The 14,580-nt window shown below is 37.0% G+C and overlaps 1 protein-coding gene across 2 annotated transcripts; it reads left to right on the forward strand.

Moving 5' to 3' along the window:
- Positions 1-203: 203 nt before the first annotated feature.
- LOC103417248 (kinesin-like protein KIN-7D, mitochondrial) lies at positions 204-11,899 on the forward strand. 2 transcript variants are annotated; one of them, XM_070822246.1, is made up of 25 exons: positions 204-1,052; positions 1,192-1,289; positions 1,458-1,547; positions 1,769-1,821; positions 3,330-3,395; positions 3,966-4,019; positions 4,356-4,415; positions 4,609-4,687; positions 4,791-4,858; positions 5,302-5,358; positions 5,452-5,556; positions 5,872-5,976; positions 6,140-6,247; positions 6,345-6,479; positions 6,568-6,747; positions 7,215-7,430; positions 8,112-8,252; positions 8,690-8,809; positions 8,918-8,968; positions 9,130-9,177; positions 9,322-9,468; positions 9,876-10,589; positions 11,146-11,275; positions 11,368-11,475; positions 11,592-11,899. In XM_070822246.1, exons 1-24 carry the CDS (start codon positions 712-714, stop codon positions 11,451-11,453), a joined length of 3,252 nt encoding a protein of 1,083 aa, XP_070678347.1. In that variant the 5' UTR covers positions 204-711; the 3' UTR covers positions 11,454-11,475; positions 11,592-11,899. The 2 variants fall into 2 exon arrangements, with proteins under 2 accessions (XP_070678347.1, XP_028957848.1); XM_029102015.2 differs by having other exon boundaries at positions 6,348-6,479.
- The last annotated feature ends 2,681 nt before the right edge of the window (positions 11,900-14,580 follow it).

Genomic DNA, 14,580 nt, shown 5'->3' on the forward strand with positions numbered 1-14,580 from the left:
TTTAAAGAAAATGTTCTTAGCATTTTTACTAAGAATTGTTTTAAAAAAGATTTTCACTAACAGTACTTTCAATCGTTTTAAAAGTATATTCAAACAAACTCAATACTAATTTTGGCCATTGCAAACGGAACAAACACAAAAGAATAACAATAATATTAATTTTGGCCTCTATATAAACTTGTCCTAATCGGCCGGCCACAATTATTCCCGCTCATTCTCAGCGTATTTTATTTTTCAAAGTCCCCTTTTTAATTCACAATACGCGCGGTTGCCCATCCTCCAAATTAAAACCCCCGGCCACGTCACCACAGTAATTAATTATCTATTCTTTTTCAAATTTTATTTTTTCATCCACTATCGTCGTTCTCACTCGTCCCCCCTTCCCCTCTCTGCAACTCTCACTTTGCCTTTAAGAAGACGAAACACTCTCTCTATCTCTCTCTCAACACTTTCTCTCTCTCCTTTCTGTCTCTACAGTCGCACACGTTGAAGAAAAATAGTAGCAGAAAGAGTTGATTAATTTTAAATAATTATTAAGTAAATAAATTATAAAAGGGAAAACAATGTTCTTCGCTTTCGGTTCGCGAGCCATGTGACCGCTCTGACATATTCTCTTTGCTCTTCTTTTACTTCTTCCATTTTTTGGTTTTTTAATCGCTGCATTTTTCCAAATCTCTGTCACCGAGTCACTGTCCGAGTTGACTCAGCTGGATGGCCTCGTCCTCACGTGCCCGCAGCAGCTCGCTTTTCTCCTACCGGAAGCCATCCAGTCCCTACTCCTCCACCTCCTCGTCTTCCGCGTTGATCAACGGTCGGATGATTCCGCGCTCCTGCTCGACCTCGGCCTCCTCGTTCTACAACTCGGGAGGTGGACTCGGGTCCCGATCCATGACGCCGGGTCGCGGCCGCTCCGATTCAATGCAGTACGGTTCGGGGGGTAACAGTGCTCGCTCGCCGGTCGGGTTCGCGTCCGAGGAGCTTTTGGCGGAGATGCTCGAGGCGCCCAAGGGTGGGGATAGCATATCGGTGACGATTCGGTTTCGGCCGCTGAGGTAAGTGTTGGTAGATCTGAGCGTATTGGATCAGATCTATGAGCTCTGGGATTGGAGGATTTTGAAATGTTGGATTCTAGGGTTTGGTTTTGAGGCAATGTGATTGAATTGGTTTCGTTTTTTGGGGTTTTGGTTGCAGCGAGAGGGAGTTTCAGAGAGGGGATGAGGTCACTTGGTACGCAGACGGTGATAAGATTGTGAGGAATGAGTATAATCCAGCTACAGCCTATGCATTTGGTAATATATTAGTTAGTATTCATTAAATTTGGAAATTTTGATGTGGGGTTCATTTCGATTTCAGTTTGTTTATGGGAATGAAAAAGAAAATATGTTGGAATTAATCTGCATTTAACGTAGAAACTTTTTGAAAACTGATTTGATTTGGGAATGATTTTGTTGCGGCAGATAGAGTTTTTGGACAGCATGCCAATTCACAAGAGGTGTACGAAGTTGCCGCTAAACCTGTTGTCAAAGCTGCCATGGAAGGTGTCAATGGTATGACATACTTCTCTTGTTGATTACAAATGGAGAATTCGATAATCCCTAACAAGAAATGTTGATACTGTTTCTGTAGGAATGTGTATAATTTTTATAATGAAAAGTCGATACTGGTCCAAAGTCTATTAGGTTTGGTCGAAAACGGATAGATTAAGTAAATTATGTTCAATTCTCTTGTCAATTTTCCATTTCTTACAGCTTGAGTATTGACAATGTAGGTACTGTTTTTGCTTATGGTGTGACAAGTAGTGGAAAGACACACACTATGCATGTAAGTTCCACTTTCTTTTCTTGGGATTATGCTAATGAAAGTCAAAGAATTTTGAAAAATCATGTTAGCTTGTTTTTTTTCAGTAAAGCTCCGTTTGTGAGTTGTGCAGAAAATGTTATAATGACCAATGTTTACACTGTCTCTTTGATTCCACACTAGGAGACTAGATTTAAGGTTGCCTTCCATGGCCCTGAAAATATTAATGTCTAATGATTCATGATAAACTACGTGTATGGAAGTTATTACACCATAATGATAGTGGTTGTTTTCAATGTGAATGTTTTATCTGGTATTTTTTTCTCCAGTACAAGGATTTTTTGAAGTTGAAATTTGATGGCCATGTGCTCATTTTGCTTGGATTTGCAGTAATCCAACATCTAAACCGACCTAGCACCTATCTAAGATTGATCTAGTTGTTGTTCACAATAAAGGAGTTACATACTTGGAAACCCTTGTATTTGCTTGTAGATTGTTAGTGGGGAGACGCAAGAGTGGTCTTGAAAACCTGATAACAAATGGGCGTGTTGTTTGTGCTTTCTAATCTTTATCAACCCTTTACAAAACTATCTTCGTTTAACTCCATTAAAAATCCTGCACCAGCACTTATATCCCCTCTTCCCCTTTAGATTCAACGCACATTAATACACAATATAAAAGAACTTTGTTAAGGGCTGAAGGACAGAAATTTAGCATAGATGTATATCTGGCAAACTAAAATGACAAGCTGAACACTCAAAAGCCATCTAAACGATGGAGCCTAAGCTTCATCATGGAGTGTTCCACTCCCTCAGAAGCTCTTCATGTCTCAAGTCACAAGAACCACATAAAACTTAAAGGATCCCTTTGCCAAACAGCTTTATTGTCTTTACATTTCTACCATATAGAAACCCAAAAACAAGACCTGGGCCTGACGTACCCAATTGACTCCAAATCCCCAAAAGCTTCCACGCTACACAATAGATGGACAGAGTATAGGTAGATGACTCAGATTCTTTTCTGCATTCTTACAAATATATAAAGAGATGCACTCTCAGGCATGATTCCATTGATCATCAAATTATCCAGAGTCATTTGGATCTATTTATTTGACCAAGTCAAAACATCACTGGTAGCATCTAAGTATCAGTATCTAATTTAACTAAGCTATAATGATTTAATGAAGCCATTAACAATTAAAGATTTTTAAGGTGCAGTTGGGTAAGTCCTAGGTTTGGTTTGTGATTAGCCGAAATGTAGATGAACTGTTCATGCACTGACATATAACTATGTTTAACTTGTTTACTTTGGAACATTGTATGTGTCGTATGTCCCTAATACCATTCTATCTGGCAAGGTCACTATAGATTCTGCCAGAATATGATCTTTTGAACTTAGTTTGTTCATCCATAATTTTCATCATATGTTTGTGTTGTACCTTACTTTTGTTCTTTATGAAGTTTTTTGCCATACTTCATATTGTTTGTTTGGGTTCCCTTACTGTTGTGTTTACTCTTTTCTAATCTACACAGGGTGATCAAAACGCTCCAGGTGTCATACCATTGGCGATAAAGGATGTCTTCAGTATTATTCAAGATGTAAGAGCTCCTAAGAGTTTTGTAGTTCTGAAGTATGACTGTTAAATCTTAGTTTTCCTTTATTCCTCCCCCTTCCTTCAGTTTAACATTACGCTAGGATATTTCTTGCCAATTTTTTCTTGTACATTCACAGAAAGTAAAAATTTATTTTTGTACAGCCACTACTCCAATCCCTCCCTTCATTCCCACACTGGTTTCTTAGTATTACCTTGGGAGTTACATATATGTTGCATCTATTTTAATAGTTTGATTTTAAACATACTAGTCCAGATGTGATATTTTTCTTCAGCAATGTTATTGTGATAATTTACTTCTAAGTGCTTTTATTGCATGTCCTGTCTGTCTTTCAGCATCAAGGTGTCTATTTATTGCACTGATGTAGTACTTAACAGACTATACTAGTTTCTGGAACTAATTTAGGTCTTATTGTATCTTACCTTGCCAATAGTATACATACTTTTCCTTACATACTCATGGAGGCTATATTTTCTGTTTCTATTGATACAAACACAAGAGACAGACTTGAGTTCCCTGTTTGGTGACTAATTCATAGCTGCATTCACTTTTCAGACCCCAGGAAGGGAATTTTTACTGCGCGTCTCATACCTTGAGATCTACAATGAGGTCAGTGGAGCTATATGTATTGGCAGTCACATTTTAGGGCTTGAGATTATATGGTAGCTCAGTTTTTCCTTGGTATAATGTACCTGTCATTCCTCTGTGTTTTGAAGATATTTCCTAATAATTTAAACTCTGGGATTTCTTCCAACCATCATTTATTTGTATATTTTCATCTTCATGATCTAAGTTTTTACTTGACAGATGTTTCTTGATATCCTTTTTAGTTTTTGTCTATATCCTTAACCCGAAGGTTTTGTTGTCTGAGTGAAAGTTTTTTCTTTTATGTTCAATATTCTTATTTGTATTGATTTAAGGTGCTATTTCCGCATCTGGTATCAGGTGATAAATGACTTGCTTGATCCAACAGGTCAAAATTTGCGTGTTAGAGAAGATTCCCAGGTTTGTAACTCATCTTTTAACGGCTTCCTGATTTAACTGTATCTATTTTGTTTTATTTTTATGGCCTCTGAAAGATTCCCACTTATATTGTTTTAGGGGAATAATAAATGTATATTTTTATCTTGTATTCATAAGCACAATTAGTTTTTGCTCGCTTTATCATTTCTCTCTGTTTGTATCCTTGAATTTTCAGGGTACTTATGTTGAGGGTATAAAAGAAGAAGTTGTTTTGTCTCCTGGGCATGCACTTTCTTTTATTGCTGCTGGAGAAGGTACTTGCAGGGATGACATATTTGGCTTTTCTGTTTCTCCCAGTTTTATTAGGTTAAAAATGATTTATGGACTGCATTTTGAACCAATGCATGGCAATGGCAGAGCATCGTCATGTTGGATCAAACAATTTTAATCTGTTCAGCAGTCGAAGTCACACCATATTTACATTGGTAAACCTTCTTCATAACATACTTCCTTGATTTTGTTAAGTTTTTATATACTCAATCTGTATTTAATGTTTTATCTTTAAATAATGTTGAGGGACCTAATTCTGAACACATTGAGACATGCATCAATTAAACATAGCAACAGTTTTAAGTCAATTTTAAAATGCAGAGTTATGTTGTTACTTGTTTGAGCCTTGGATATTCCTTACGGAACGTAGCACAATTTTTTTCGAGTTCATTAGTAAATACAATATTTGCCTGGGGAGTTACAAGGCTTTCAGATAAATTTGTAAATATTTCGACTGTTGTATTTGTTATTTCCTACTTTTCTCTGTAAAATTTTCTTCGTGTCAGTATTTTTCTGTTTCTTTATATGAGCACATGACATTGTGACTTTTGTGAAACATTCGTGCTAATCATATTTAATTCACCGGATGCATTTGCAGATGATAGAAAGCAGTGTCCATGGTGATGAGTATGATGGAGTGATCTTCTCTCAACTTGTATGGTTCAAACGGATTGTCATCCCAAATATTAGATTTTTAGTTTCATACATGTTTTTTTAATCTTATTATTTGTTTGTTTGTTTTCTTTAGAATTTAATTGATCTAGCTGGATCTGAGAGCTCGAAAACCGAAACAACTGGACTAAGAAGAAAGGAAGGATCATACATAAACAAGAGTCTTCTAACTCTTGGAACTGTAAGTGCCTTACAATTTGATTAAATAACATTAACTGCATAATTTGTGTTATCTATGGTCCTAAGGCTAAGTAAAGCCTTAATGCACACTGTTCTAGCGACATGAAAGAATGTATATAGTGACAATTTTTTCTGCAACATGAAGCTGATGCACTTTTCACTTTTCACTTTTAGTTGAGGAACTTCATAAATGATCAAGTTTTACTGTTTAGAAAACAAAGTGGTCACTATTTTTATAAATCATGATCAGGTTTCTAATGAACAGAAAAGCAATATGATATTTAATTCATAACTTGATGTTATGGTTGCAATGAAGGTAATCGGAAAGCTGAGTGAGGGAAAGGCATCCCATGTACCATATCGAGATTCTAAGCTTACCCGTCTTTTACAATCTTCGTTAAGCGGGCATGGACATGTTTCGGTGAGTTCCAATACTACAATTGTTAGCCCATGTGCTTTGAAATTTGCTTTTTGAATCAATTATTCTGAAGAAATTATGCAGTTAAAAGTTACAACTGTCATAACTTTGCCTTTCATATTTATTTATTTATTTTGCTTTTTTTTTCCTTGCGCATGTTTCCCAGCTTATTTGCACGGTGACTCCTGCATCAAGTAGCATGGAGGAAACTCATAATACATTGAAATTTGCAAGCAGGGCAAAGCGAGTAGAAATCTATGCATCGCGTAATAAGGTGTGCAATGACTCATTGCATGAATACAGTTTTAAGTCAATTCTCAACATTAAACTCACTATTCTGCCCTTTGGCTTTTCTTTGAAATTATTTCTAGCAGATTATTGATGAAAAGTCATTGATTAAGAAGTATCAAAGAGAGATTTCGGTCCTGAAAACAGAACTTGATCAGCTAAGGCAGGGGATGCTTGTTGGCATCAGTCATGAGGAGATTATCAGCTTAAAGCAAAAGGTTTTGTTCCTAAACTGAAATAAGTTCTTTTGGCTTAGTAATGAATTTATATTAAGACTTACATATGATTGTTTTGGTTTGGAAATAGTTGGAAGAAGGTCAATTTAAAATGCAATCAAGATTGGAGGAAGAAGAGGAAGCGAAGGCTGCTCTTATGAGTAGAATCCAGAGGCTGACGAAGCTCATCCTTGTTTCTTCGAAAAATACAATCCCTGGATTGAGTGATATTCCCAGCCACCAACGCGGTTTTTCTGTTGGTGAGGATGACGTGAGTTCCTTACTCATTTAAGCTGTATATGGTCTGTGCTGTTTTCTTCTGCTTTCTTTGACGTTAGTTGTTTGAGCTTGAATGTTGCTTATATTTATGCCAAATGTGACAAGTCAGTACGAGGAGAAACTGTGTTGAAAGTTTGAGAATTTATTTTTGTTTTGCAAGTTATGTAGACCAGGATGTTTGCTTCATATTACTGTTTGGTTGCTTAGCTTTATAAACAAACAACAACAACAAAGCCTTTTCCCACTAAGTGGGGTCGGCGGTTGCTTAGCTTTAGCAAAGAAAAAAAAGATTTCATTTCTGATCACTTAACTTTTAATATTAATGTTATGTTTTTTTCCTTTCTAGTTAATATTCTCTGAAAAGGTTTATAGTGTTGTCAAACTTGATCTTTCCTACTTGTTTTCTGGAGTGGAAAGCATCGTACAATGTTTACTTTTTGTGTGGCTTTTGTATGGCAGAAAATGGAAGTAGTGCGAGATGGACCCTTGCTTCTAGAAGGTGAGAACCAAAAGGAGTCACCATCTTCTGCATCTACTGTTCCATCAGATATGGCTTCTGATTTTAGACACAAGAGATCTTCCAGCAGGTGGAATGAAGAGCTCTCACCAGCTGGCGGTACAATTACAGATTCAACTCAAGCGGGTGAACTTATCAGTGGTTCAAGAATTCCAATGGTAACTACTTTTCGTATATTTTTGTTCTGTTTCCATTTCAGCATATAAAGCTTGGATGCATTTGTCGAATTATCACAAATACAGTTGATTTCTATTTGAAGTCTTGGTAATAATAATTTGAAATATATATGAGGAAGCACTTTAGTCTTTTGGCTAAGTTAATTTTGCAAAACATTTCTGGGGCCAACTGTATGAGGAAGAGGGAAGTGGAACTCGCTTGTTTCTTTCCCACATGTTCGTGCTTGCGTGCAACAAACATATATATATATATATATATATATATATATATGGGCTTATGCACGCTTATATAAGCATATACACTTGTAGGAAATTGCAAATAGGATACATGAGGATATATCTTGTCTAGTTTCCAGAGTTCTTACCATTCTTCCCTCAATATTTTTCCTGTTCAGAACTCTTACTCATTCAATTATCAAATCAGGATGTGCCATGAAGTTTCTTGTATGTGCTATTTGATTTTGCCACATACCACATAACAATTATTATTTCTTATTAACAGACTCATGGTAAGTAATAATTGCCCTTGGGCAAGTTCTATATATAATTCACTTAGACACTTCACTATGAATTCGTTTGTTGGCTCCAATAATCATTTATTTTAAAGTATTTATTGTTCAATATTATGATGTAATTATGATTTCTTATTTTAATATACTTTAGGGAGGGATGACAATGTCAGATCACATAGACCTGCTGGTTGAGCAAGTTAAGATGCTTGCTGGAGAGATTGCACTGGGCACCAGCTCCTTGAAACGACTGGTGGAGCAGTCTGTAGATGACCCTGAAAGCTCCAAAACTCAAGTATGTATTCTATTCTTCTTATTAATCCTATTCTGCATACTTAGAAGTCCTAATTATTGTCTCCGGAATGTTGTGAAAGCTTGGTTAACAAAAATTAAGAGACAGTGGCTTGCACTTGTTAGTTGAATGTTGGGTAGGGCCTATTTAACACAATATTAATTGACAGTTGGAACTAATTGAATATATCTGCGGAGCTTGTCATTTGGATCCATCTTACTGTGGTAATCTGGCTAGTGGCTATAAATGAGGTCATGTTCATTTGAATCTAATCAGTTTTTACAAGCAATAATGTAAAATTTACGGGCCTGTCTGGATCATGATCTCCATTTAACACTCAACATCCTAAGTAGTTTTACAGTTTACAGCTTCATTTGAGCAGCAGCTAAAGTATGTTTATTTTACTTAAAATGATCCTGATTAAAAATCCATGCTTACAGATTGAGAACTTGGAATGTGATATCCATGAAAAGAGAAGGCAAATGAGGGTTTTGGAACAGCGCATTAACGAAAGTGGTGAGGCTTCAATTGCTAATGCATCTATGGTTGAGATGCAGCAGGTAGTTTTGCATTTTCATCATCTTAGTTATTATTATTCATAAGTAGTACTCCAGTTTTGTTTTACTATTGTCAACAAATTGCTGAAATTTTGTTTTAATCTGCACCAGACAGTTAAGAGACTGACAACCCAGTGCAATGAGAAGGGATTTGAGTTGGAAGTGAGTGCATGCTTTATATCAGTTTTTGATGTACACAAAATGGGCAATGTTTAATTCTAAATTTTTCCTTTCGCTTTAGCTGCTATCTGTGTTTGGGGATATAACCTTTGCTCATTACATTCTAATTGCCGTGGAACTCATCAAGTGTACCTTTCATGCAGATAAAATCAGCAGACAATCGTATTCTCCAGGAGCAATTGCAAAATAAGGTTAGAATGCCTTCCTCAGTTCCTTTTGAGCATTATCTTTTGTTAACTTTCTCTTCCATTCAGCTGATCATTTTATGCTTTACTTGTATCAGTGCAGGCTTTTAAATCCTTCAGTATATTGCTGAGCTTTCTGTGTATTTGCAGTGTGCAGAGAACATGGAATTGCAAGAAAAAGTGGATCAGTTAGAGCAGCGTTTGGCTTCAGTATCTGGTGAAGGATCATCATCGTCTTCCGAGCAGTGTGTATCTGCAGAATATGTTGAGCAGTTGCAAAAGAAAATTCAGTCTCAGGTGGTTACTGAAACTTTCTGGCTCATCAATCCATAGAGCTTAATGGATTAGTAAATGCTAGCTACCACCTTTAGTTTCAAGAATATTTACATACTATTGACTAGCACCCTCTCTTTTGTTTTAGTTTATTGTTATTGGTTCATGTGTGCTTTATGTCGAAGTTATAGTTTCTCTGTCATCATTACTTTGCAGTTGAGCTAATATTTATTTATTATTTTGAATGGCGAAATCCATAGCTTTGTTTAGTTGTATTTTCTTTGTACTTTCACGTGAATTGGTTAATATTAGGAGTTCTCTTTCTTGTGTGCTTGAATATATTGTTGTGGCAATGTAAGTTGTTGAAGAGATGTTGCTTCAACTTTCATGCTATACATCTAACTAATTGATGCTTTTGTTCCTTCTCATAGGAGATTGAGAATGAAAAACTAAAGCTGGAGCATGTGCAGTTCTCAGAGGAGAGGAGTGGGTTACATGTGCAGAATCAAAAACTGGCCGAAGAAGCTTCTTATGCAAAGGAACTGGCATCTGCTGCTGCTGTTGAATTGAAGAATTTGGCTGGTGAAGTGACAAAGCTCTCATTGCAGAATGCAAAACTAGAAAAAGAGTTGTTGGCTGCCCGGGAGTTGGTCAATTCTAAAAGTTCTTCCATGCAACCTGTTAATGGTATTAATCGGAAGTACAATGATAGACCAAGAGGTGGGAGGAAAGGGAGGCTATCTGGTGGTGCTGATAACTTTGAGGCATGGAATCTTGATTCGGATGATTTAAGGATGGAACTCCAAGCAAGGAAACAGCGAGAGGCAGCTCTTGAGACTGCCCTTGCTGAAAAGGAATTTACTGAAGAGGAGTACAGGAAAAAGGTTGAAGATGCAAAGAAAAGGGAGGACGCTCTAGAAAATGATTTAGCAAACATGTGGGTGTTGGTCGCAAAATTAAAGAAAGAGGGCGGGTCTATCCCTGAGACACACACAGAAGAAAGGCATGATGATGTGATAGAAAATAGTAATGGTCTAAAAGCAACTGTGAATGAGGGTGCCGCCGTAGAGAGACAAGTTTTGGATGCTTCGAAATCCGCTGATGATGAAAGTCCTAAGGAAGAACCTCTTGTTCTTCGCCTTAAGGTAACCTGAGAATCTGCATTCTCTTTTGAAATAAATGTTCTAGGATTGTTTCAGTATTCCTCTATGATTTGGATTGGGGATGTTAAAAGGCTATCGGTTCTGTTTTAAGGTTCCTTTAGTTTTGTAAAACCAACAAGACAAAAGCGCAGTTATGTTTGAATGGCGCTGAGGACATGAAAAAGAAGAGTCAATTGGTACTTTAATTTTAGGGCGTTGCTTTCTTAGGTCATAGGTTTGGTTTGGAAACATTTTGGCATAGAGATTGTGTCCACTTAAAAAGCTTGTCTCAATCCAAATGGTTCTGTTTCATATGCTTGGCTGTACTATGTATGTACAGAACTTTCAATGAATTCACGATGTTATCATATGCTTGTTAGTGTGAGGGGTCAACCATTTTTTTGTTCTTGTGAAAAGCATGTGGATGCTTAAGTTAAAGACTTAAAGATTAATGAATGACCGTCAAATAGTGTGGTTTGAAGTAGAGGAGTCCTTTTGTAATCCTAAAAATGTTATAATTGAAAGCCATTTATAATATACCCCACTTTTATGTTTTCAGGCTCGAATGCAAGAGATGAAGGAGAAAGAGCTCAAACACCAGGGAAACGGAGATGCCAATTCCCATTTGTGCAAAGTATGTTTTGAATCACCAACAGCAGCAATTCTTCTCCCTTGCCGGCATTTTTGTTGTAAGTCATTCTGAAGTTTTATGTAACAAAAGTTTCAATTCAACCCTAGATACTCATCATTTCTAATAGTAACTCTGGTGTACCTTTTGCAGTGTGTAAGTCTTGTTCACTTGCATGTTCTGAGTGCCCAATTTGTCGTACAAAGATTTCAGATAGGCTTTTTGCATTTACTTCGTGACAGTATTATTCCCGGAATGAAGGTAATGCAAGTTTCTCATTCTTTGATCAATTCGTTGCTTGGATCACTTCGATCAATTTGCAGTATTGGATGTGTAATCTATTCATATTTTTGCGTTCCTACGTTTCTATTTTGCAGGGCTTTTATGAACATTCTTTTTTATGTGAAATAGCGGGTGAGATTCTTTAATTAGTTTGGGTGTATGTAAGTAACTGTGTAAAAGGGTATTTCGGTATGTTGTTTGTGTCGCTCTCCATTTGGGTCCTGTGAAATAACAAGGGACAAAGATGGGGAAGAAAGAAATGAGCACATTTGGGAGTTTGAGATGCAGAAGGGATGATGTTGCTTTGGTTTTTTTAAGTATGCAGCAAAATGTTGTGATTGAGGCGTCCTGTCCTGCCGTGTATAGAAAACAAAGTACGCTTAAGAAGCATTATTCTTCCACCTGTGCAGATGTTTCCTTCATTATTTCACTGTTTATTTTCTTCTGAATTTTGGACATACTACACTTCCTAACATTTCTTTTCCGTTTTGCTGCCACGGTGGTGTTCCAGGCCATTAATACAAGCCCAAGTGGAGATAGTTTGACACATGGTCTTGTACTAGTGGTTCAGAATGCCACGGTGATCGTGCCCTTGAGTCCATGTGGGTAAATTTTAGTTGTCCGTAAGAAAGGGCGGCATGGTTGGTGACTGTTGCTAACAAAATTCATATCACGTTTATTTCTCTGGACACATTTAGTTGGCTTTCTAAGGCAATGATGTAGTGTGGATGCAAATATCACATAGGTTGAGAACGGAATTGATACACAACTTTTTGTTTTTTTCTTTTTTCTCTTAAACTCTTAATTTATGGATATCAAAATTGAATAAAATGAACGGAAATAATGGACAATATTTTATAAGAGTGCAGAGGGAGAAAACAAATAGGGGTTCTTAGGGGGTCTCTTGTGCAATCTGCGCCAATCCTTGTGAAAGCGCAAGCATCATTGTCTGATTCAAGAAAGAATAAGCTTTGTATTGCTTATGTAGTGAATGATGCACATGAGGTTAGTGCGAACAGTGATCATCATTTTCCATGGGTTATTATTAGCTGGTGAAGTGTTTTTTAGATATGTAATGGTGGATGTTTTGGTAGACAGGGTCTTCTTCTTCTTCTTCAATCTATTGCATTTTGAGCCGAAATTCTTGTCACTCTCTAATCTAGCCTAATATAGTAAACCCGCTTGTAATTTTTGACAAACGATAACGTTAGTGGGTTAAATTCTTAAACAATAGCTTGCAATTAGAAATATGAGTGCCAGCATGATAGCTCGAATTGTGGGCACTATCAATACTTTGGTCTCTCCCTCGCCTATGATTAAGGAAAAAGATATAACAGGATAGAATTAGCAACCCCCCACTACGACATAGAAGAAACAACGAGAGCTACTAGTTATTCAATAAATTGGTTTCATATTGTATCTCAATACCTTGTACACTAGTGTTGTCATTTGAAGGTTGTCCATCCTCATCAGACAAGCAAAGGAAATCGAGTTGTTCACAAGATTACCCAAGGTAATTCAGACATGAAACATCACCAGAAAGACAATGAAAATGCTACATTGAAAATATATGTGCTAGCAGCCCACAAGAGAATGAAGACAAGCAGCAGCCCATTCAGTCGATGCAAACGGAATAAGGACGGGAAGGCATATATGATGTAGCCAACATATGCAAGTAGCAAAAATGCACATATAAAACTCCAAAACGAAAGAGCAAACAAGGAAACCTGTCAAATTCACCACAAATCTTAGAACAACAATTTCAGCTAGATGCTAGTAAACCAAAAACTGGAAACTCATAAGTTAAAAAATGTCACAACCCAGTTTTCCTCCCACACTCACCTTACTTGGCCTCTGCAAAACCTTATTATTCAAACCCTAAACAAGTCACTCACCAACTCAAGCTAAAGAACTCAATCATTTGAATTCAAGCACTTAAATTCACAACTGCCTCATCTTCCCCTTCAAAAAGATGGCATGTATGGGTCAATTCAGCCTCCATAAACATCATGATGTTGTTCTGTCAAGAAGAGAGTATAGGAATACATGCTGGGAAACCATATGTGAAGAACTTGATACTAAAAGTCCGGAAAACCGCTCCCGTCAATTAAAACACTGGTATGCCTTACGCCAGATCTGAAAACAATACACAATTACTTAAGCTACAAGCAAACACATTGACGGACCCATGGGACGGCCCATTTTAGAGCAGTTCCACCCCAGCCTCATAAGTTGGCATCCAGCCCAAAAAATGGACCGGCCTCCCTTGTTTTTGCTCCATCCCAGCCTAATAGGCTGGCACCCAGCCCAAGCAAGGCCACAGGTAGGCCCATAATCGACAGACCCATGGGACGACCCATTTTAGAAAACTCTGATTTGACTGACATGGTAGGTGAAGAATTTATGCCTTGTACAAAAGCATATCAACAGTTTGTGGCTTTTTGATTGGGCCGTCTGATTTCTGGAGTCTCTTACTTGCCGATGAGCTACGAGTGTGGCTAGCATACAAAAATTTAAGTAACCAAATAAGTACAAGAGAAATTGTTATGAGAGATCATAAGTGGTCAAAGCAATGGCATGATAAACGGTTCAGATCAAATGAGAAAGATACAAGAGTGATTGCAAAAACACATACCACACGAATTTTTTTCTTTCTTTTCTTAGTATATCGATATTTTTACACTAAGGGAGGGGGAGTTCTGCTAAAATACACGATGGGCAACCTAATATGATATCGAATTTTCCATTCACGAAATTCGAACCTAAGACTTTTCACTTCCAAGTGAAAAAGAATACCACCATACCATAGTACTGAGTGGCACATTTAACGTTTTTCAACGATCCAACCGTCAAACTTGTTTGTACATACTTCGAGATCGCATAAGTAAAAAATCGCAAAAAACAAACATTCAGAGATTAGGTAATGGAACAAAAGTTTTCGATGGTTATAAACAAAAAATCACAATTTAACGATTATTTTAGCTCCGATTTTGATGATTTTTTACAGCTACACTCCTCGACCCTATAAGAATACAATGAATGAATTCGATCTTCAATTTAAAATATTTACACTAGTGAATAAAT

This window comes from Malus domestica, chromosome 05, assembly GCF_042453785.1.
Source record: "Malus domestica chromosome 05, GDT2T_hap1".
In the NCBI taxonomy this organism is placed as follows: Eukaryota; Viridiplantae; Streptophyta; class Magnoliopsida; order Rosales; family Rosaceae; genus Malus; species Malus domestica.

Excerpts from the sequence above, each read along its gene's own strand:
- LOC103417248 (XM_070822246.1), top strand. The coding sequence starts at position 712 with ATGGCCTCGTCCTCACGTGCCCGCAGCAGCTCGCTTTTCTCCTACCGG. Across the intron at positions 1,822-3,329 it reads GAAAGACACACACTATGCAT|GGTGATCAAAACGCTCCAGG; the intron begins GTAAGTTCCACT and ends TAATCTACACAG. Across the intron at positions 5,977-6,139 it reads GCGGGCATGGACATGTTTCG|CTTATTTGCACGGTGACTCC; the intron begins GTGAGTTCCAAT and ends CATGTTTCCCAG.